Source organism: Squalius cephalus (assembly GCF_949319135.1).
Source record: "Squalius cephalus genome assembly, chromosome: 21".
NCBI lineage: Eukaryota > Metazoa > Chordata > Actinopteri > Cypriniformes > Leuciscidae > Squalius > Squalius cephalus.
The window spans coordinates 24,984,855-25,006,655 of NC_137142.1; the positions used below are offsets into that span (position 1 = coordinate 24,984,855).

Genomic DNA, 21,801 nt, shown 5'->3' on the forward strand with positions numbered 1-21,801 from the left:
CAATCATAGGTTTTACAATGCATTTCAGTGATTCATTTCTCACAGATTTGTGATGTGGCGGAGAAACAGGAAAATATGTGTATTTAGGGAAGGCGGTAATGCCAGGATCACAGATGCCAGAGCCACATGGACAAAACCACACTGACACCCAGAGGACTGTCTGAGAAATGCAGCATGTGTCATTTATTTTAATACACTTGCAAACCTTGAGGTTATAAAATTAAACTCTTGAAAAACTACTTAACCTTGCAGTACTTTTGAAAAGAACAGTGAAATCGCATCAGATCGACCTTTCTTTCAATGACTCTTCCAGTGTCCAGTTTTTAATAACATCCTGTTGTTGGTCTAATCCTATTAGCTGAGGATATATTTCACTTTAAGTTACAACTTTCTCTATTGCCTTTCCACTGTCTTTCTCTTTCAGTGCAGTGTTTATTCTACGTGTTTGTCTAGTGGGTTTTTCGCCAGCTTAACTCCTTGGCAGTTTAGTCAATAGGCTATAATGAAGGCTGCTTTCATGATTGTGTCAGCTTATTCCCATATGGTGGCTTGCCTATAATTCTAAGAGATGGTTTTCAGCCCGTTGATTTATTGGTTTCAGTGATTTGAAGCTTCAAAAATCACAAAAAGAAAGATAGATAGGAGATTCTTTTTTTTTCAGGTATCCCAACTTCTTTTGACATGGTAAGCATATGTTTATAGAGCTGTGTATTCATAACACCGATTGATTATTGAGTTTTTCATTAGCATGTTAATGCTCTAGATATACATGTGAATTGTGCAAAGGATAAAAGCCACTCACTGCAAACAAGGATCAATTTGCGACACCCCTTTCACATAATGTGAGATTTAATGTATTCAAAAATACATTAATACAATTAATACAAAAATCTTTAATTCACCTCTTCTATGATGAACTATTTAATATGTTATTAATTTAAAAAAGTCAATATGGCATAACCAACATACAATAAGCCAATTTATTTCCATATGACTAAAAAAATAAATAAATAAAATAACTCATTTAGACCCTCATATTTTATATCCACATCAGCAATAGATAGATAAATAAATAAATACATATTGACCTTTGAATGAAAAAGCAAATTTTCTGATGTCAGATTGAGCAACTAGAGATACTTTCTTAATATCCATAAATATGTATAAAAAATATTTTGTATACAATTTTACAAAATTATAATTTGTGATAGATAATTATATAATAATTAATATGGGGGTTGGGGTAACTGATTTAAAGGGATAGTTCACCCAAAATTTAAAATTTTGACATTTTTACGCACCTTCAAGTTGATCCAAACCTTTGAACAAAAAGTTAACCAAAAAGTTCCATTGACTTAAATAGTATGGGAAGAAAATACTATGGAAGTCAATGGTGCCACACACTTATTTGGTTTCAAACATTCTTCAAAATAATTTATTTTGTATTCAGCATAAGAAATCAACTCATAGAGGTTTGGAACAACTTGAGGGTGAGTAAATGACTATCCATTTAAGCTGTGCATTCAAAGTGCAAAGAAAATATTGAAATACTTTTTACTTGAAGCCTATTTTCATGTCATTAATCCTTTTTTCAAAGTTCTTGTTGAAAATGGTATGAATAATTCAACTGTTCATTTCTAAGAAATAAGACTTCTCCTTTTCAAAACTGAAACCGAAGTGGAGGTGGCTGTTGACAGTGACAGTGCATACTATTCACACAATGGCTTTAAATCATTCATTTGCTTCTCCCTATAATTCTTCTTTTTCATGTTTTAAATTTTCCTTTCTAAAAAGCGTGTTGCTTATATACACTCAGAAAGTCTTCTAGTTTGGTGAAATTCCACACACAGACCAGCCACTAGTCAGGTGGCTATAATTACAAAATTACATTTTAATTTTAAATGTGTATGACTTATTTAATTATTAGCTTTTCATTAAATTTACAAAACCTTGCAGTTCCTTTACGAACCCCAGTTTCGGAAACTCTGATGTAATGTAATGTATTTACTTTAATAAATAGATTTTCTTTCTCTTTGTACTTTTATATCAATTTGGTACACTATTATCCTATTAATTTCAATGTGATAAATGAGTTAGGTTAAAAGTAATCTAAAACTAGTCTGATTATATTACCTAAACTGTGTAATGTCATGATGAATTACATTACTAACTACAATATTTATCATGTAATTTGGAATCAGTGACAGATTGCAATTTGTAAGTAATCTACCCAGCACTAGCTGTTGAGAAGATCCAAATATATATACCTTAGGACAATTCATCAAACCTGAGCAGGATTCAGAAATGTTGTTGTACAGTAAAGTGCTAATCGTACAACAAAGCATTACAGGATTTCAGTAATTACAGTTTCATTTAAATAGCTATAAGAGGAATGGAGTGCTGGGAGTGAAGGTGACTGGTATTGAAGAGTTTTGAAGTGGCAGCTTGATGAATGCCAGTCCTAGTATCCAAAGACACGAGTTCAGACTCTAGAGCATTTCTTTTGGTTAGAATGCTGGCTGAACAGAAAAGCCTTAACATTTAACACTAAAAACTGTATTACTTTTTTTTTTTTAAGGACAATATGGCCCTTTATAGTAGTAAAAGTGTTGTTAGGTCAGTTTCACACCAAACACATAAGCAGAACATTAACACTTCAAAATTAAGTGATTTCTGGGTTACTACATTGAGTAGATTCTTTAATAACAGACATGGATAATAAAATGGCTAACATTTTATTTTAGTGTTTTTACAAATGTTACATGTAGTTATAGCAATTACTATAAATAGTCAATAATTACATGATGCAACAAATCCTAAACCACAGCCTAATCCTTACCCTATAGTAAGTGTAGTTAATTATTATTACTCCATATAATTACACTGTAACACGGACACCTTATAATAGAGTGTAGAGTGTATATATGTGTAATTATTATTGCAAGTGAGCTACTGAGAATTATTGCAAACTTGATAATCATGAAAACTAACTTGCATGAGGAGGGGAAACATTTACATCCAAATGATAATAAATTTACATGAACACAGAACCTTAACTCCAAACTATAGCTAAAAAAAACCCACTAAACAATTGTCTGGAATCAGTCAGACTTATTGAATAGAAAATATCAATACTGAAATAAATGTGTGCTGCTTACATCAGCTTTATTACTCTCTATACATTATAGAGAGAACAAAATGCGGTATTGTAGCAACCCTGGAGCAATTTGCACAATTTTTGATACTCAAGGGCAGAACTGCTATGCATAGTGTAAAAAGAGGAACCTTTAGTTTTAATTAGAGCCCCAATGTATCATCACAATTGGAGCCCTACAAAAGCTTTGAACCACTGACCCTAGTATGTACAGACACAAACACTGCACAGTGTCTTAATTCATTTGTTCTCATAAAGACTTGGAAAAGGCAGCCACAATTTCTAATCAGTTTAGCAACTGTCTTTCCTAAATGCTTCTGTAACAGTTAACCTCTGTAAGAAAAATACTTTTGTGTTCCCACAGGACAAAGAAAGTCAAACAGGTTTGGAACAAATGAGGGTGAGTAAATGATGACAGTCTTCATCTTTTGGGCGAACTATCCCTTTATTAATCACACTGCCACCAGCTTATATTTCACTTCCATTTGAATGGCTAAAAATATCAAGCAAACCATTTTTGCGGTCGAAATCAGATCTCTGCATGTAAGCCTATCCATCTCTGGTATTTTTACTGTACTTACATCTTCAATCACCAACAGAGTCACAATTTATATTGTGTTTAAAAGCATAATAATCACACCTACAAGAGTTAATTACCTCTCCATAAGGATATACAATTTCCAATATCAAAGAAAAGTACAATAAATTACTTTATACTAAGAGGTACTCTGTGAGAAAAGCTGTTTTTATCTCAGATTATCATTAGAGTGTTAAAATCACAGACCCCTGCTGGGTCTAAAACCACCACACTTCTCCATTCATGGGAAGTATTCTCTGTTCCCACACAGTATGTCGTCTCCTGTCTGTTTTCCTTCTTATCTCTCTGACCCCGGACATGATGTGCACATGAGCGACCCACATGCATAAACACACAAAGATAAGAACTGTGCTCTGTAAATCAATACTGGGGAATTCTATGCTATATGCAATACATAATTAAGAATATTGGAAATTCTATTTCATATTAAAGGCTGAGTATGGGATTAAGACACTTTCAGTGATAAGAACAACTCCAGTGTCTCTTAAAATAGGAGGAATCCCCAAAGAGCCATTTACATCTGGGGCTGAGATGGAGTGTGAGGCTTATCTGGGCCTGCAAGCAGAGAGAAGTAAGGCATCGAAATGCCATCTGTGCTCATCCTGTCCATATGTTCCTGATGGATACCTTCATTTAACATGGGTAAAAATGGTAAAGTGAATAGGGTTAGAGGGCAAAATACCAGTCAGTTCTAAAATAAGAACAAAAACACAAATGAATTACAAGCAATAGGGCAAACGACTACAATAAACACAAATGAAATAGAACTACCTGAAAAACAGTAAGCACTAGACATAGAATTACTACATAAATTTACATTCATATTAAAGTTAAAAATGTGATTAAGTCAAGAGCAATGAGAGATTGTTTGATTAACATTAATGGCACAGATGGCAGCAGGTATTAGGCTGCTGTCACTTCACAACCAAACTGTTTATGCTCACTTTAGACGTACGACTATGTTTACTTGTTAACTTGCAAAGACGGGCATTTTGACACATGGGTGTGTATATTTGACCACTCAAGCCCAATATAGCACCAAATAGAACTCAGACATTTCTTTATCTCTCAGCACATAATACAAAAAGCAATGGCAACGTCACATAAAAGTAACCGTGATAAAGACGATAGTCCAAAATTTCAACCAGTTGACAAATTTCTACCGGTTTATTGTGTCTACTGGTATATCGCCACCTCTAAGACTGAATAAGTCTCAAAAAGACAACTAAGGCTAACTGGAAAAACATGCCTGCGACAACATTTCTGCAAAAATATACTACATTGCTTCTTGCTTGTTTTGCGAAATTTCCCAAGTTTAATGTCCATTGAGTGGCACTAAATAGGAGTTCAGTTTCATCCGAAACAGATGAATGTGAATATGGCACGTTGGTTGTTGTACAATACATAATGTCCGATGAGTAGCGCTAAAAGGCTATAGTTCTACTGTGTTTGAAAATAACGTGAAATAAAAACGCATTTTCTGAAGCAGCTATGCCCTTTTAGCTTGCTTCTAGTCTTTAAGCTCTTTTATTCTGACTTGTATTTCAAGCCCAAGTGCTCCATTTCGCATGTGCAATGCTGATTCAGGTGAGCTACTGAGCAAGTTTACTACATCAGAACAGCTCAGCATATAGAGCTGGTTATGTGATGTCAAAATGTATTCGTTTACAAATTATGCTCTATAGTAAAAGTGTTGAGGTCCGAATATAGTATTGTGCAAGGAACTGTGCAAAAATCTTTCTTTATTAATCAATAATCTTCCCCATAGTCATAATCTGTGTGAAAAGGGGAGGGTAAAAAAGTGTTGCTGTTTTACTGCAACTACAGTAGTGTTCATTTCAGCTAGACACTGCAGTGAATTGTACATATACATCTTTGGAGTTTTGCAAAAATGTAGGTGTGGCACGTTAAGATTTGTGACAGCTATAATACACGAGTAAGGCTTACAATGATGTTAGGGACAATGCACATCTCACAGCTGTCAAATGTCCCATCATCCTTGCATTTCCTCTCTGCTCTGCGCTCTAATGAAGAATCCAATTAACGAAAATAGTGAAGCATGCCACAAGCCAACGAATGTGCTCACATTCAAATCACATCCAAAGGAAACTTCACAGAGGAGAGATTCTCTTTTAGAAGTTAAAAATGTTAAATTAAACTTTCATTATAATGTACAGTCGCTATAAAACTGTAGTATAACTGGCCCCAACAATTCAAGGAAAGCTAGATTCCTCCATTAGGCAAGATTTCTAACAGAATCCAAACCACAAGCAAGATCTATACTGCTGTAGTCTAATGGGGGTCAGAATGGTTCAGAAAAAGCCATTTTCTGCATAGTTTGGTCTATGAACCACAACATTCACATGGTATACTCGAGCACACGCGTTCTCAGAAATGCACTACATAGTCGTCCTTGTATTGTAGTACAGATGATGTTAAAAGCTTGCCCTTGGTTAAAAAAATAAAAAGTTGACCTCATACCTGTCAAGATTTCACATGAGCCATTTACTGTAACAGTCATCCCCAGCTAGAGGTGGGCGATATATCGTTTAGACGATCATATCCAAATTGTTGTCTGGACGATATGCAAAATTGGGATATCGAATATTTCATAATTTGTACAATCCGACCCCCCAAACATGAAAAGAGCTGAAAGAAGTTAAAGAGAAAACAAATAACGCACACTATAACCTTCTAAACAATTATATGTAGCGATTTTTAATACTGTAGGGCAGTATTCCCGGAAGCAACCTCCGAGTGGCTCAGCCCATGGTCCCGTGTCGTCAAAAACGCACATTCATACGTAAATTCGAAATAGTGCGCGCAGAAGCACATGCGCAAAACCGTTTTGTAAAATGATATATGAATTATTTTTATTTTATCATATGCCATTTTACAAACCTAGCCTACATTTTGCGCATGTGCTCCTGCACGCACTTTTTCAGTCACAACACAGCAATCAGAGGAGGACGCGCTGAAAACTGTAATGCTGTTCTCTTCCTTCATAACTCGTACTGAGAAGGTTTGAGTTGCAGAGGAATTTGTGACTGTTTCACCTGTTCAACCACATCAAAGTTTCGTAATTAGTAAGTCCGTGCTTTTTCTCTTTTTTTTTTCTTATGTGCTGAAGGGCCGCTGTGCCTTGGTGAAACGGTGTTTGTACGTGAAGAGCTCTTTTCAAAACGCCATAAACCTAAAAAGCTGCCTCAAAGAACCAGAAAAAGTAATGATTATGAATATGTAAAATATTGCAATAAGACATTTTAATTGTTTATTAATTTCTGTGTCGGCTGCAAAGATGAAGTTGACGATATAGGCTATTGACTCGCGATCTTCTCAGTAGGCTAGTGAACGCACCGGAGAAATGCACATTTATTAGGCTACATAGTTTTATTTTGTTTTGGATGGTTTTGTTTAGAACCAGCTTTCTGTAAATATATTTAACATTTTTTAGGCCTGTGAGGCGAGTAGGCTACGGTTCGGTTCATGATGAAATAATCTCCAGTTCAAGCACCTTAGGCTATGTTGTGATTGCTAGACTATTTACTTTTTATGTATTAAATCCAGGAAATTGGTTAATGAAAAATGTATTAAAATTAAGATACAATTAATACAAAACGAAATTCGTTTTAAAGAAAGGCTTTGTGCTTTCTGTTTTGAGGTCTCTGTGAAAGTTTGAAAGTCTGCCGCTTTCAGAGCACTCGCGTCCGGAGAACTGTCACGTAATATTTTTTTTTCCTCATAAATGCAAACACGAAAAATTAAAAGACAAAATACTTTTTTAAAAAGACAAACCATCAATTTTTTGGGGGAAAAATGGATGGATTTATTGCGTTTTGGGGAAAAAATGGATGGATTTATAGCGTTTTGAAAAGAAAATGTTTTACTTTGAATTTATCATCAACAATATTGTTGTTTGATTTAATAATCACTGTTGCAAGAGGTGCCTAGTTCGTTTTTTTTTTTTTTTTGTAAGTGGAAAAGTAGGGGCTACCTCAGATTCTGTTTAGTTAGCTCCTTTGTTTTTTCTATAGCCTACAATAATAGGTCAAATGCAGCAAGTCAAAAGACCAACTGGACCTTCTTTGCCAGTTTGCACACATTTCTTTGAAGGATGGCAAAAATATCGTCTGAATATCGATATCGAGATATTGAAAACAAATATCGAGATATTCATTTTTGTCAATATCTCCCACCCCTATCCCCAGCACACCAGGCTGACAGATGCAACCGATGGAGGTGGATCTCAACTGAGGCCTGCTGTGCTTCTAATAAGAACACAAAATCAATTCCCCACAACGATAATGGCAAAGGGCATGCACGGAACAGAAAATATGGTGCTAAACAAACAAATCCAATCAAATTAGCAGCGAGAGACTTCAAATCACCTGCTGTGAGCAATATTCCCATTATTATACACAATATGAAGGTCTCTATGATAGTTTGGTGCATATTAAAGGGACAGTTCACCCAAAAATGAAAATTCTGTCATCATTTACCCACCCTCATGTCCGTTCCAGAACTGTACAACTTTGAGTGTTTGAGAGTTTTTTTGTCCATACAATGGAAGCCATTGGGCACCAAAACTGTTCCAAAATATCTTATTTTGTGTTTTACAGAGGAACGAAATTTGTAAAGGTTTGAAATGACAAGAGTGAATAAATGAAAATATAAATTTTGGGATGAGCTATACCTTTAAGTATGTTTCTTTGTTGATATCTGTTAGTTATAATATGGTAGAATGGAAGATTTACTCACTCTATGTTTTTTCAGTATCAAATGGTCTCATTTTCTCCCTGTCTGAAGGGTTTGGAATTGTGCACATTCTTGTGGTGTCATCAGCCAATCAGCATTTCAGAGGAAACTGTCATATGGCACTCGCAGCTTAGAATAGAGGCTAGTGATTTATGTCATTTTGCACATCCTTAACAAGTACAAATAGCATCCTTCATGAAAAAACTATCAGGGAATTGCATTTTACAGTGAATTACTCTGACTTCAAAATAATAAAATAATAGTGTTCATTCAACTTGCCTGCACTACTGGAGATTTAAAACAAAAAATCACTTCACACAAGTATTGTGAGGCGGCATAAAAGCTTTAGTGGGGGAAGTGACTATGTAACTATATGAAAATATAGTCATTGGGTAGATTAAACTGGGTCACTATATGCTTCATTACACAGCGCTTTGGCCACTGCAGGTTTGCAGATGTCACGCACACTGGCTGCACTATACAGTATGGATGATGCTATGTTTGGGATGAGGGATTGCATGCGCTACAAAGTGCATGCATTAAAGCCACTCAAGGCATATTTACATTTAACAAAGTTTTGCTTTTAAAAATTATCTAGTCTGTGATCTAGTAGGGCGTTTTGATTAAAAAGTCAATCCAGAGATTGAAAGAACTATAGTCTAAATTAACATTACCACAAAGCATAAGCCACTGATTGTCTACCAACATCTGTTGATATCCTACACAAATATATTATTTCATTAATTTACTTTATTTATAAAGCACAACTAAAACAACGTGATGTTGACCAATGTGCTGTACAGTCACACAATAAAATTACATAATAAAATGTTGTTTTTTTTCAGACAAAACAATGACTAACAAACATCTGTAAAGAGCCTCTTACCAATTAACCTACTGAACCAAACGCTAATTCTAGCAAATGCAATTTCAGATTTCGTTTAAAATAACCTAAAGAGGGAGCCAGTCTAAGGTGTAAAGGTAGATTATTCCAGCGCTTTGGAGCTGCCACAGCAAATGCCCGATCACCACTCAATTTCAATCTAGTCCTTGGAATGTCTAGGATCATCTGATTTATGATATCTAAATCTTATTTTTTAACAACCAACAACACAAACCTGAGACCATAATATAGTTATAGTTGGCAGTGTGTTGCATCTATAAACATTTAATTTTTTTGAAAGAAATTAATACTGCCATTCAGCAAGTATGCATTAAATCGATCAAAAGCGACAGAAAATACTTCAACATTGTAAAAAATTACATTGTTATTTTTAACTATTTATTCAAAGAACCCCTGATATTTGCACACAAATATTAAGCAGCACAACCATTTTAATGAGGATAATAAGAAAAGTATCTTGAGCAGCAAATCAGCATATTAGAATGATTTGTAAGGATCGTGTGACACTGAAGACTGGAGTAACAATGCTGAAAATTCAGATTTGCCATCACAGGAAAAAATTACATTTTGAAAAATGGTAAATGATGTTGATCGTGCCAATGATTTTCTACAACAGACCAATCTAGAAACTCAAAGCTAAAAATGATTATGGGACATGAAGTGAGAAGCCAATGAAGCCCCAACCCAAAGAAATGGCTTTTCTGATGGAAAGGGTGTAAAAGCATTAAGGACACTGGTGACATTTAGAATTAGGAAAGCACTGGAGAAGGATGCTTAACCAAGCATTGGCTAAGGTGTTCTGGTGTTGAAATGCCAGCAGGGTTTTTTTCCTTTTCCTCCACGTTCGCAGCTTTGAGCCAAAGCAGCTGTGACATGGCCATTTTCCTGGTTCTTTACTGCTTTGCACCACTCATAGAGCAGAAAATGCTATATGCTTAGAATGCCCAAGGGTGGATTTGACTCATAATTTAATCCCAAAGGTGACTGAATCTTACCTGGGACAGTCAAAAATAGTCTCTACCTCTTCTTTCATTTTAAATGCTGATCACAACAATAATGAATGAATGACAGCATATGCCATGCTTTTATTGCAAATGCAAATTGTATGCACTGCTAGTGCTAACATTAGGTGAACAATTAAGTAGGCCATTCGGTAAACTCAAAGTTTCCAGTATCTTACTAAACTGTGCTGCAACGCTATCCTTTTGGAAAAAAAGAAAAAGTTATTAACATTTATTGTTCAAACCATTCAAAAGCTTCTATGTGCAGAAAAATTGAGAATATACAACCCGATCTCACGGCAATTCATACGAATTTTACGAGGTGGCTAATTCGTACGAATTCATACAACCTCACTCGTACGAATTAGTACGATTTTTGCTAAATCGTACATATTTTACGAGTTGTCCAATTTGTGTGAATTCCCCTGACCCTGCCCCTAAACCTAACCATCACTTGGCTTTAGACAAATCGTACAAGTGAGGTCGTACGAATTAGCCACCTTTTAATCACTCGTACGAATTCGTACGTGAGATAGCATTGGAATATACAGTACAGTACCTGTCAAAAGTTTAGAAACATCACAATTTAATTTGACTGTTTTTGAAAGAAATCTCATTTGCTCCTCACGGCATACTGTGAAATATTATTACAAATTAAAATAACTGTTTTATATTTGATTATATTTTAAAATGTAATTAATTCCTGTGATGGCAAAGCTGAATTTTCAGCATCATTACTCCAGTCTCCAGCCTCACATGATCCTTCAGAAATCATTCTAATTTGCTGCTCAGGAAACATTTCTTATTATTATTATCAATTTTGAAAACAGTTGTGCTCCCTAACATTTTTGTGGAAACTGTGAAAAAAATATTCTGGATTCTTTGATGAACAGAAAGCTCAATGAATGGCATTTATTACTTATTTATAAAATGTATTAAAGCATTTATTAAATAGAATTCTTTTGTAACATTATAAATGTCTTTACTGTCACTTTTGATCAATTTAATGCATCCTTGATGAATAAAATTATTCATTTTTCTTATCACAAATATTTGATCATTGTTTCCAAAAACTATTTTCAACATTGACAATAATAATAATAAATGTTTCTTGAGTACCAAATGCTTGAGTACGATGCTGACACAGGCATAAATGGCATTTTTAAATTGATTAAAATACAAAACAATTGTTTTACATTGTAATAGTGTTTCACAATATAACTGTTTTTACTGTATTTTTAATTAAATAAGAGATTTCTTTCAAAAACATTAAAAAATGGTAAAGTTTCCAAACTTTTGACAGGTACTGTATTGTTACATTTCAAACAGGCATTCATGTCCGATTTCTGGAAGCTCAACACAGAACAGCAATTACTATTTAATTTGATCAAGGTCTGAAAAGACGCAGCTACTTTTTGACTGAAAAAGGTGAGAAGAGGGAAAAGAAAGAAAACTCACTGTCTTTCTCAATCCCTTCCCTTGAGTAAGTTAGTCTGTGTTGAGGCATCATGAACCCTCACTCCTTCTGTTTTATGCCAAGTCTATAAATACCATGGCCCTTGTGAGGCCTTGCATCAGAATTTGCCCTTGAGCTCCTCTATCCAAGCATACATCAGAGAAGGTTTCCAGCTGTGGGGGCATATTGGATAGATTACTGCCTGGGACCCTCTATAACAATGATTGGCCAACACCCGGTCCATGCCAAATTCCCAGCTACACAAATTTCTCTGTTGAGTATACTGCTTAAGGCATGCTATTAACCAAACCCTCCTTCCTTATACTCCCTTTTAAGTCTACTTTCGTCTCTTTTATACTTTTCCCTACACACATGAACATGAAACATTCAATACATTGCCATGTCAGCTCCCACTGTTTTGTATCTTCTCTTATAGAAAATATAAACTTCTGCATTACTTCAAAACTATGTCTTCTTGCTGCCAGTCTATCTTTCAAATTGTTAAAACTCTGTTAAACACATGAGTTACACTTACATTATGAGTTCGTCTTGAGTTAACTCTTACCCATCCATTTTATATTCTCCCATCTATTTAAATGACTGAAACTTTATGAACTTGTCACTTTAATCGCACATGCCAAATCTACCCTGTTCATGTCTACCCGTTTAACACCATAATTAGTCTGAGTAGATACTAAAATATGTAATAGCTTAAATTTCCGTAAAAATAAAAGACTTCCATTAAACCAACGTAAGCCATGCAGGGATGAATCAATCAAAAGCATTAACATTAAATATTAGAATGAAGAAAGATCAATAGCTTGTTGATAGTGAAAATGTCACTCTGGTGCCACACAACCATTTTAAATTGATGACAGCGAGGAAAGACTGGACACTTCAGCAATGAAGGTTTGCTGATTTAAGGCCCGTTCACACCAAGGACAATAACTATAACGATAATGATAAAGATATCGGTCTAAAAATCGTTCTAAATTAAAAAAATAAAAATTAAAAACAGAGTTCACACACCACAACTATAATGATAATGGCACAGAGAAGTGATATTATTGGAATCACTTTTCAAAATGATTTTTTTTCCCAGCTCAAAATAAAAACCTTTAAAATAGTGAGTTTAATTGTGAGTTTATATTGCACAATCCTGATGTTTTTTCTCAGATTTCTGACTTCATAACTCGCATTTGTGAGAAAAAAAAAAAGAATTGCAGGATATAAACTCGCAATTGCGAGTTATAAAGACAGAAATTGCAAGATATAAACACAATTCAGAGAAAAAAGTCAGAATTGTGTTGCAAAGAAGTCAGAATTGTGAGATAAAAAATATTTATTTTTTATTCGGTGGCGAAAAAGGGGAAAAAATTAATTCAATCTGATCAGTATCTTTATTTAATTCCCTGTCACAATAGGCCGATCAAGTGCTTATGACAAAAAGAAGAGATAGAATCTAACAAGGATCTTGCTCAATCCAGGCACTTTTATGAGTTATTCAAATAGTCCTGTTTACAGCTGTGTAAAGTTAAATTAAAACTATAACTCAAGGGTAGAATGTCATATGGAGGATAATAATATAGATGTTGGCCTACACGTGCAATGGTATGTTCGGTCTTCACTTCTAAAACTTCGAAAATATTAAATTAATTGTTTACTAGTGCAAAACTTCAAAAACAGTTTTGAGTGAAAAACAAAATTCACTTTGTATATGTGACAAGATGTGTCTATACTTTTCCAATACATTATATTCAAAATGTTTAAAAAAGGTAACCATAAAAAGCCCATTTGTGTTGTTGCATCCTGTCTGTCTTCAAGCAATACTTTGGGGGGGGGGGGGGGGGGGGGGGGGGGCTGATGAAATCCTTCAGCAACATTACAAGAAAGAACCTTTTTAACTTTTTAAATATTAATCTGTAAATGCCCCTTAGACACCCATTAGCATCAACAATCTCTCTGAGATATTAGTGAGTACATCCGTGGTTTCAGATGTGACAGTGTGTTGGCGGAGGTCCCAGGCCTCCAAATTCCAGAGAGAACATGTTTTATGATTCACAAAGCGCCTGAGCACACCTCAAATCTCTCCCTGTCGTTCTCACAGTGATTTCTTTGTATTACCATCTTCCATTTAAATAAAAGATGCCACTGAAATGAGTCAAACAAAACCACCCAAGCACACTGATGTGCACATTTTTTCAGAAACATTATCTGCTAATTTGTGTATAAAACGGTTTAGGCAGCGGTTGTCCTAACACAACATGAAAAGCATTCACATTTGTCCCTCTGCCAGGCTCTCACAGTTAATTGCCTCAGACTGAAAATAGATAAAGAACTAGGATTTATGCTCAGTAATTAAAATCAGAAAAATGCAACATTTTTTCCGAAGTTCTCAAGCTTGAGCAGCTACATTTTAATTTTCTTATATTGCTAGACATAAATCCTTTAGTTTGAAAGTCATTACTAAAATGCAGAATGAACATAACCCCAATTATTTGGCTGAAAAAGAATTACATTGCAATAGCTTTAAGTACTCAACAAATGTTTGATGACAATGACAGAAAAGTGCCACTCTTTTTGGCTTGCAGGCCAGTGGCTGGGCATTAAACATTTAATAATGTAAAGCTGGGTTTAAGCCGCTTTTATGTGAAGATACTTAAAGAATAGGTTAGGACATCACAGGCATACAATCATCCCTTCCAAACCTCTTAAGCCACAACAGGAGAGCTCTCATTAAAACAGCATTCTCCCTCAAAGACACAATGAACTAAAGACTCTACAATCAAGTGAAATGAGTTTAGTTAAAGCCTTTGTCATCGTGCTGTGTACTGCAGTAATTAATCCTTAAATTAAACAAACGAGCAATTAGAGGAGAAAGTAATTATTATGATTTAATTTGTTTGAGCGAGTAGTCCTCTGAGGCATGATTTAATGTCTAGGTATTCTTGCAGAGTGAATATTCATTAGCCCCAAAAGTAGTGCTCCCTCTAGTGAATTGTTTGACAACGGTCTTACATACTTTTACTGCCTGAAACACACTAATACAGTACAGATTAACTTTAAGATGAACTCGCAGTCAATAAAGGTTACTGCAGAAGAGATTAACAAATGGAGAAAATGCCAACAGGTGAACCCACAATAAGGGATTGGATTTGTAAATTCAATTTAAATTTGACTTGACATACAGTATCATTCAAAAGGTTAAGGTCTGTAAGAAGTCTCTTATGATCACCAAAAAATAAAGTTAAATAGTAATATTGTTAAATATTATTACAATTTAAAATAACTGTTTTCCATTGTAACCTATTTTAGAATGTATTTTTTTCCTGTGAAGGCAACGCTGAATTTTCAGCAGCCATTACTCCAGTCATCAGTGTCACATGACCTTTTTCAGGATTTGATTGATAGATAATAGATTTAAGTTAAAAAGAAAAGCATCTTTTGTAACAATATAAAAGTTTTTACTGTCACTTCTGATCAGTTTAATGTGTCTGAATAAATGTATTAATAACCCCCCGGAGCCATGTGGAGCACTTTTATGATGGATCATAGATGCACTTTTATGAACTTCAAAACAGAAACGGCCATTCACTGCCATTATAAAGCTTGGAAGAGCCAGGACATTTTTTTTTTATATAACTCCGATTGTATTTGTCTAAAAGAAGAATGTCATATACACCTAGAGTAGGATGACTTGAGGGTGAGTAAATCATGGGCTAATTTTCATTTTTGGGTAAACTATCCCTTTAAGTGACTTGCCTGGTTAAATAAAGGTTAATAATAATAATAATAATAATAATATGTTGTTATATATTAAGAATACTAGATTTTAAAACGTACTAAACCATAGACTGTTGAGTAAAAAAAAAAAAACTCAGTAATCCAGGGTGCAAAACACATCAAAGCAAACAAATGTGGAAAACAAAAAATGAAGTTATGAAGGTTCCCAGACTAATTGTTGTTTTGGCAGTTAGTCTATTCTATTTGAATAGTTGAAGCAAAGCATGTTGTCTGATTCAAAATGAACTACTAAACGGACTCTTTCAAAACTTCTGATTGTTCAAGGCAGGTGTGTTGTAATTTGGTCAACAAGATGAGCATACATTAACCTATGATGCAATATATTTTCCCAAATAGAAAGATTAAGAGGTTAACATCACAGTCTTTTCCCATCAGCACAAACAACATGAAATCTACAACAATAAGCAGAACATTGAAGATGCTTTTCTTGCTCTTTGGTAAGCATTGTTTCGGTTACTATATCTCATGTTAAATCTTAAATGAATTGATTCTAATTTCTCTATGACAATTTTGAGATGTCTTTGTGGTTCTTTTACAGCGTTTCTCTTGACTAGAGCTCATGGACAGAATACTTCCTGCAATTCCACTGAATTCTCTTTTAAGATAATCAACAAAAACCTTCAGGTACAGCATCTCTGTATCGACAGCTAAAACACTATGTTAACAATTGTAATAAAAGAATGGTACTTTCAGTTTGGATATTTTTTTTTATATATTATATATATATATTTATTTTATTTTTTTTTAGGATTTGAAAAATTGTTTGGAAACAGTTGCTTCTGATATATGGACAAAATATGAAACCGCACAAATTTTTAATCAACTACAAATGCTGACTGATATCATCCAGAAGCAACAAAACAAAGGTAATTCAGTCTGTATCTCTCCTTCAAAAAACAACATTTCCAAACAACATACAGGGTTCTCAAGTTTTATCAAAATCTTGGAGTGAGATCACATGCGGTTGGGGGAGGAGCCCTAATGGAGCCCCGCCCCCACCTGTCTCCGCCCCCCAATTTTACCCATTGTTCATAATTAACCAGCACAAATTGAAATTATAACAATTGGTAAATCTGATAAATGACAGAGCAATTAATCACATCAAATATACTCTTTAATGTTATATTTCAAAATTACAATTAAGTTACAAAAATTACAAAAATATAACAAATTGCTCCAAACAGTTTGGAAAAACAAATATTTTTGCATTTTGAATGTGTCTAGTCGAAATGGTATAATGATTTATTGTGTGGTGGGACATTGAGAACAAATGACATATTAGAGTATTATTAAGGTATGTGTGTGTTTGTGTTTGTGTGTGTGTGTGTGTACACAAGAGTACACACTCCAGCTTATGAAATGTGTTTTGTGTTGCAAGTGTTTGAAAAATAAATGCAATGGCAATCAATGATTAATGTAACGTTATGTTTTGACAGGATATAAAATATTAACGTTACCCAGAGCACTCTTTAATATAGCCTTAATGTAACTAGAAATACTATTAATACAGTATAATATATAATATAATTTAAAATAAAATAAAATAAATACATTTAAATTTATTTAAAATAAAATGAAGAAATACATCTTCATTCCTTCCCATACCCACTAATTTCCCTTAGTTTCAGATAACTTAAGCTAGCCAAAGCTTCTGGCCTGGTTGCAAAGTAGTTGTAGAGTTTTTGACTGCATCAATAATAATGTATACGATGGGCTGTATATTAAATGTACCTTAAAATGTTAGACGAGCTTTCTTCCGACTTACCTTCTCCATCATCACGACGTGTGTTCGCGCGATGTTGTTGGTTACCTAGTAACGAACGTACGGTGGCCGAGAATGTTCCGTCAACTTCCGTGTGTTCGCGCATCTATGTTGCCGAACGCAATCTGGCCGAGATACGTGCTGGCGGCAGGAAACTTCACTTTGTGTGCCCGCGCCTCATATAAAAACGTTATATATAAAGCTTGTAGGACAACTTGGTTGGCATTGCCTTTTCAGCGTGAGAAATACACGGTGTGGCGTGTGAGCGTGTGAACTGGTTGAATTGCGTGTGTCTCACGGCCAATGCGTGAGACTTGAGAACCCTGAACATATCAAAGAGATAAAAGAAACAACCATCACATCCTTTCAGCTCATCCTTATGTTACTTAATATTTTAGCATATATCACATGCTATTTTTCCAAAACTTCAACACAGTGCGGTATATCACTTATCCTAATATGTTTTAAAATTGCAAATATAGCACAGCACCTAATTATCAGATGTGTACCATATATTCTATTTCTTTCAAATATAGTTAGGAAACAGCAAGTTAAACACAGCTAATATTTATATCCATAAAAGTACAAACATATCCTGTCGTTGCAGAGTTACGGACGTTAATGCCAAAAAACTGCATAGCTCCAACACTGCCCGAGGATGGAGGACTGCTGTGTGCACCTGTGACGGATAAGAATAAGATCTACTGCAAACCTATGTGCAATGCAGTATGTACATTAGTCTCATTGCTTTCAGAGCACATTATATATATATATATATATATATATATATATATATATATATATGGGTTTTTTTTTTTTTTTTTTTTTACTAAAAAAACGTATGCTTTCAGATACAGTACTGTGCTTTAAACACATTTTGGATTAATTTTCAATTAAAATTGAAACGGCATTTTTATTCAAGAAAATACATTAACTTTTCCACTATTAACTACATCCTCATGTTAGAATGGTATCTGTAGGTTTCATTTTAAATCAAATTCAAGGCTTTTAAGATATTTTTTAAGGCCTGCAAACAATTTCAATTAATACCATTTTGGGGGAGAGTAATATTATACTATACAATATAATTATATTATATATATGACAATTAATTTATATATACACACACATTCAAAATTTTATTATATAATATAATATTCTAGATACCCTATTATTCTACAATTTTTTTATAAACATTAGGAAGCACATTAGCTTCTTATTGTTCCTCCAGTTAACAATTAATACAGTGCATGTAAGCAGTTTAAAAAATATGGTTCGATCCTCACATTGGTCTGGACAAAAACAGCAGACACGCTGAATTACAATTCAATCTCTGACAGATGGTGTTTATGGAACAGCAGAAATATAGCGGTGTTCCGCTCCAATTTAATGCCAAATTTACACTGCCAAGGTTCCTGCTCAGAGCAGAGGTGGCATAAATGCATTTACACAGCGATTTCAATTGTATACTTTGATTCTAGGAGCTGAGGTGGGTCAAAGCAGGTATAATCTGGGCCGGGTTTCCCGATAACGATGTATCTTAGCTCTTAAGAGCGCTTTCTACGTGCAAGATTACGAACGCTCGCAGCAATTCCACGAGCGTTTCCCAAAAATGAACTTAACATGAACGCGCGAGAACGTGCTCTACGTGCTACTTAAGAGTCGCTGTCCATTCGTGAAGTTCTGAAACATAACCTTATATGGAATCGTATTCTGAACGTTTAACCTAATAATTGTCATCTGTTATGGATTAGCAATCAAGACAAGTCTATATAAAGCACCTACAGGTGGAGGCACTGACAAAATGGCTGAAAAAAAAAACGTAAAAAAAAAAAAAGATGTAATTTTTAACAGATTTAAAGGATTTGTTTTATTTATTTGTTGTTCATTCATTAAATTTTGATTAAAATTATTAAATTAAATTATTTCAATTTTTTTGTTTTGTTTTCTGACCTTTTTAATTATTTAATTTATACATTAATTTAACCAACAACAAAAAAGAGTAATAAATTGTACAATAAAGTACAATCAAAACCTTATATTATAATCACATACATTTGAATAAAGTTAAAGGTGTAATCTGCCGGTTGTCCTGCAGGTGTCCTCATAAATCTGTCTTCTTACGATGAACTTGAGGATGTATGATTACTCCAGAGCACTCGTAGATCTACGAAGATTTTCAAGTGCTACTTAAGCTACGATGCTTTTGGGAAACAGACCGTAATATTAAGATCAGTCGTACGATCGTTTTTACGATCAACTTACGATGCTTTTGGGAAACGCAGCCCTGGTCTTGCTTTTATGCAGCATTATGTCTTTACACAGCATTTTGAGCAGGCACAGAGCAGCTTTAACTCTGCTGTGTACAGAAGCCTTAAGACCTCTTTAAATTCAGGCTTTTGTAATACCATTTATATTTAAGGCTTTTTATGATTTTAAATTTGATAAAACCAAAGACTTTTTAAGATTCACGGGGACCTTGTAAAATGCACACAAACTGGTGCAGGTTATAGGACTAACACATTTACGGATATACTATAGCCCAGTTCTCTTATAGGGCCTGTTCCAATACCCTCACTTGCGGTCTTGGCCACTTAAGAGTAAGTGCACATGACAAGTAAGTGGCAAGCTTGTTTCAGGTCTGATAAATGCCAAAGCTCAGTACCCTTTACGGACAGTAAATCCCAAAACACTTTAGAGGAGTAAAATTTGGGAGTAAAACATTGTACATTTTATTTTATTACTTAATTGGACGCACCATCTTCTACACGCAGACTACCTTGGAGACATTTAGAAGTTTATTTTAAAGTGCAAAGTATTGAAAATCAAAATGTATAAATGAAGCTATGTAAAAACTTCACTTGCATTTTTATAACACTATCCAAACACTACAAGTGTGGGTATTGGGACAGGCCCAAATAGTTGTATTTGTAAGTTTGTGAAGTAAACACATTATGTGTTTAACCGACTTTAATTGACAGAACCCAATGATTCATCAGCACCTCCCAGTGGACAACCCAAGACATTGACAAAAAGCTTAAAACCAGAATCCAGGCCAATAGGGTACGAACCATCATGACAAAACAACACGTTTATTTTTCTATATTTAATCTTTCCATGCAAACAGGGTTATGATTTCAGCTTTCTTCGAAGATCACGGCTGTTCGAGGAATGCAGTGCTGCCACACAACACAAATGGACAACACAGTTTATTGGTGGCAACAGGCTGGCTATATGCGACAGTAAGTTTTGCACATTTGTCCAATTTGAGATTTATAAATGAAGCAATCTATGAGGTTCACAGGTTACATTATTTAATGGAAATTCTGAATACTCTAGTACTGCATGCTTAAGTGTACTGAAAAAGGTGTTTTCCTACATTTCTCTGAAGAGTCCAACATTGCGGTATCAGGAGCCCCCTCTGCCTACTTCCCTAAGGGCAATGACTGTCACAAAGTAAAGAGCCATGAAAAACTACTGGAGAATATAACAAGCATCTTCCAATCAGAGCTGGAAATGGCAGGCATCACACAATCATTAAAGTCTTTCAGCCTTTTCTGCGGCTAGAACAAAAAGATTCAAGGAGCTCTAAGAAGTGTTCAGGACTGGCTTTGTGCTGGGTATAAAATTAGAAAGAAACCAGGTTTTTTTGGGCCATAGAATGTAAAGCATGATTCATGGAAGTGCAAAAACATTAGTAAAATGTAAACTGTAGAAAATATAACACTTAAGGAAATTAGAACCTAGTGGTGTGATGAAGAAACATATGTTGTGAATAATGTGCTCAAATCAAATTAACCACAATAATTTAATAACTTAAAATTTAACAATTAATAATGTATTCAAGGTTCAGTATGGAAATGCCACAGTAGATGACAAAGGTAAAACATAAGGAGCAAGCCGGCACAGGCAGAATCATTTACAAAGAATATATATTTTTCTAGCTCTAATTGCTGGGGCTGGGGAGTTTTAGAAAATCTTCAGACATTAGTCATGTTTTTCTAAACAATTTTACAGTATACAATTAATCACCCTCAGACAATGGAAAAATAAAGCAGCCTATTACAAGGGGGATTCAGACGATTTAATTTCCGTGGCTGGAATAATCTGCCAATTGGGGTCTAAGGAGGAGACGAGAATCAGACAGATCAGATTAATGGCAGATGTGCACCAGTCATCCAACTTAACTAATCATAGCCTAAGACCAATGAATCTGCCCCTGTTTATTTCATTCGCAAATGCTGCATGTGCAACAGAAATTGTGTGATTTTATTCAGTCCATTTCCATCTGTCCAAAATGCATATTAAAGCATTTCTTTACAAATAAGCAGCCTATTTTTAGGATTAATATGAATCCAATTCAGTCT

The 21,801-nt window shown here is 34.6% G+C and overlaps 1 protein-coding gene across 1 annotated transcript; it reads left to right on the top strand.

Annotated features, from left to right (window-relative positions):
• The first annotated feature begins 16,005 nt into the window (after positions 1-16,005).
• On the top strand, positions 16,006-21,775 carry LOC307148870 (uncharacterized protein). Its single transcript, XM_079854778.1, has 6 exons — positions 16,006-16,109; positions 16,211-16,296; positions 16,421-16,538; positions 18,042-18,160; positions 20,562-20,676; positions 20,826-21,775. The coding sequence occupies exons 1-6, from the start codon at positions 16,058-16,060 to the stop codon at positions 20,999-21,001; spliced, it is 666 nt and encodes a 221-aa protein (XP_079710904.1). The 5' UTR covers positions 16,006-16,057; the 3' UTR covers positions 21,002-21,775.
• Positions 21,776-21,801: the final 26 nt, after the last annotated feature.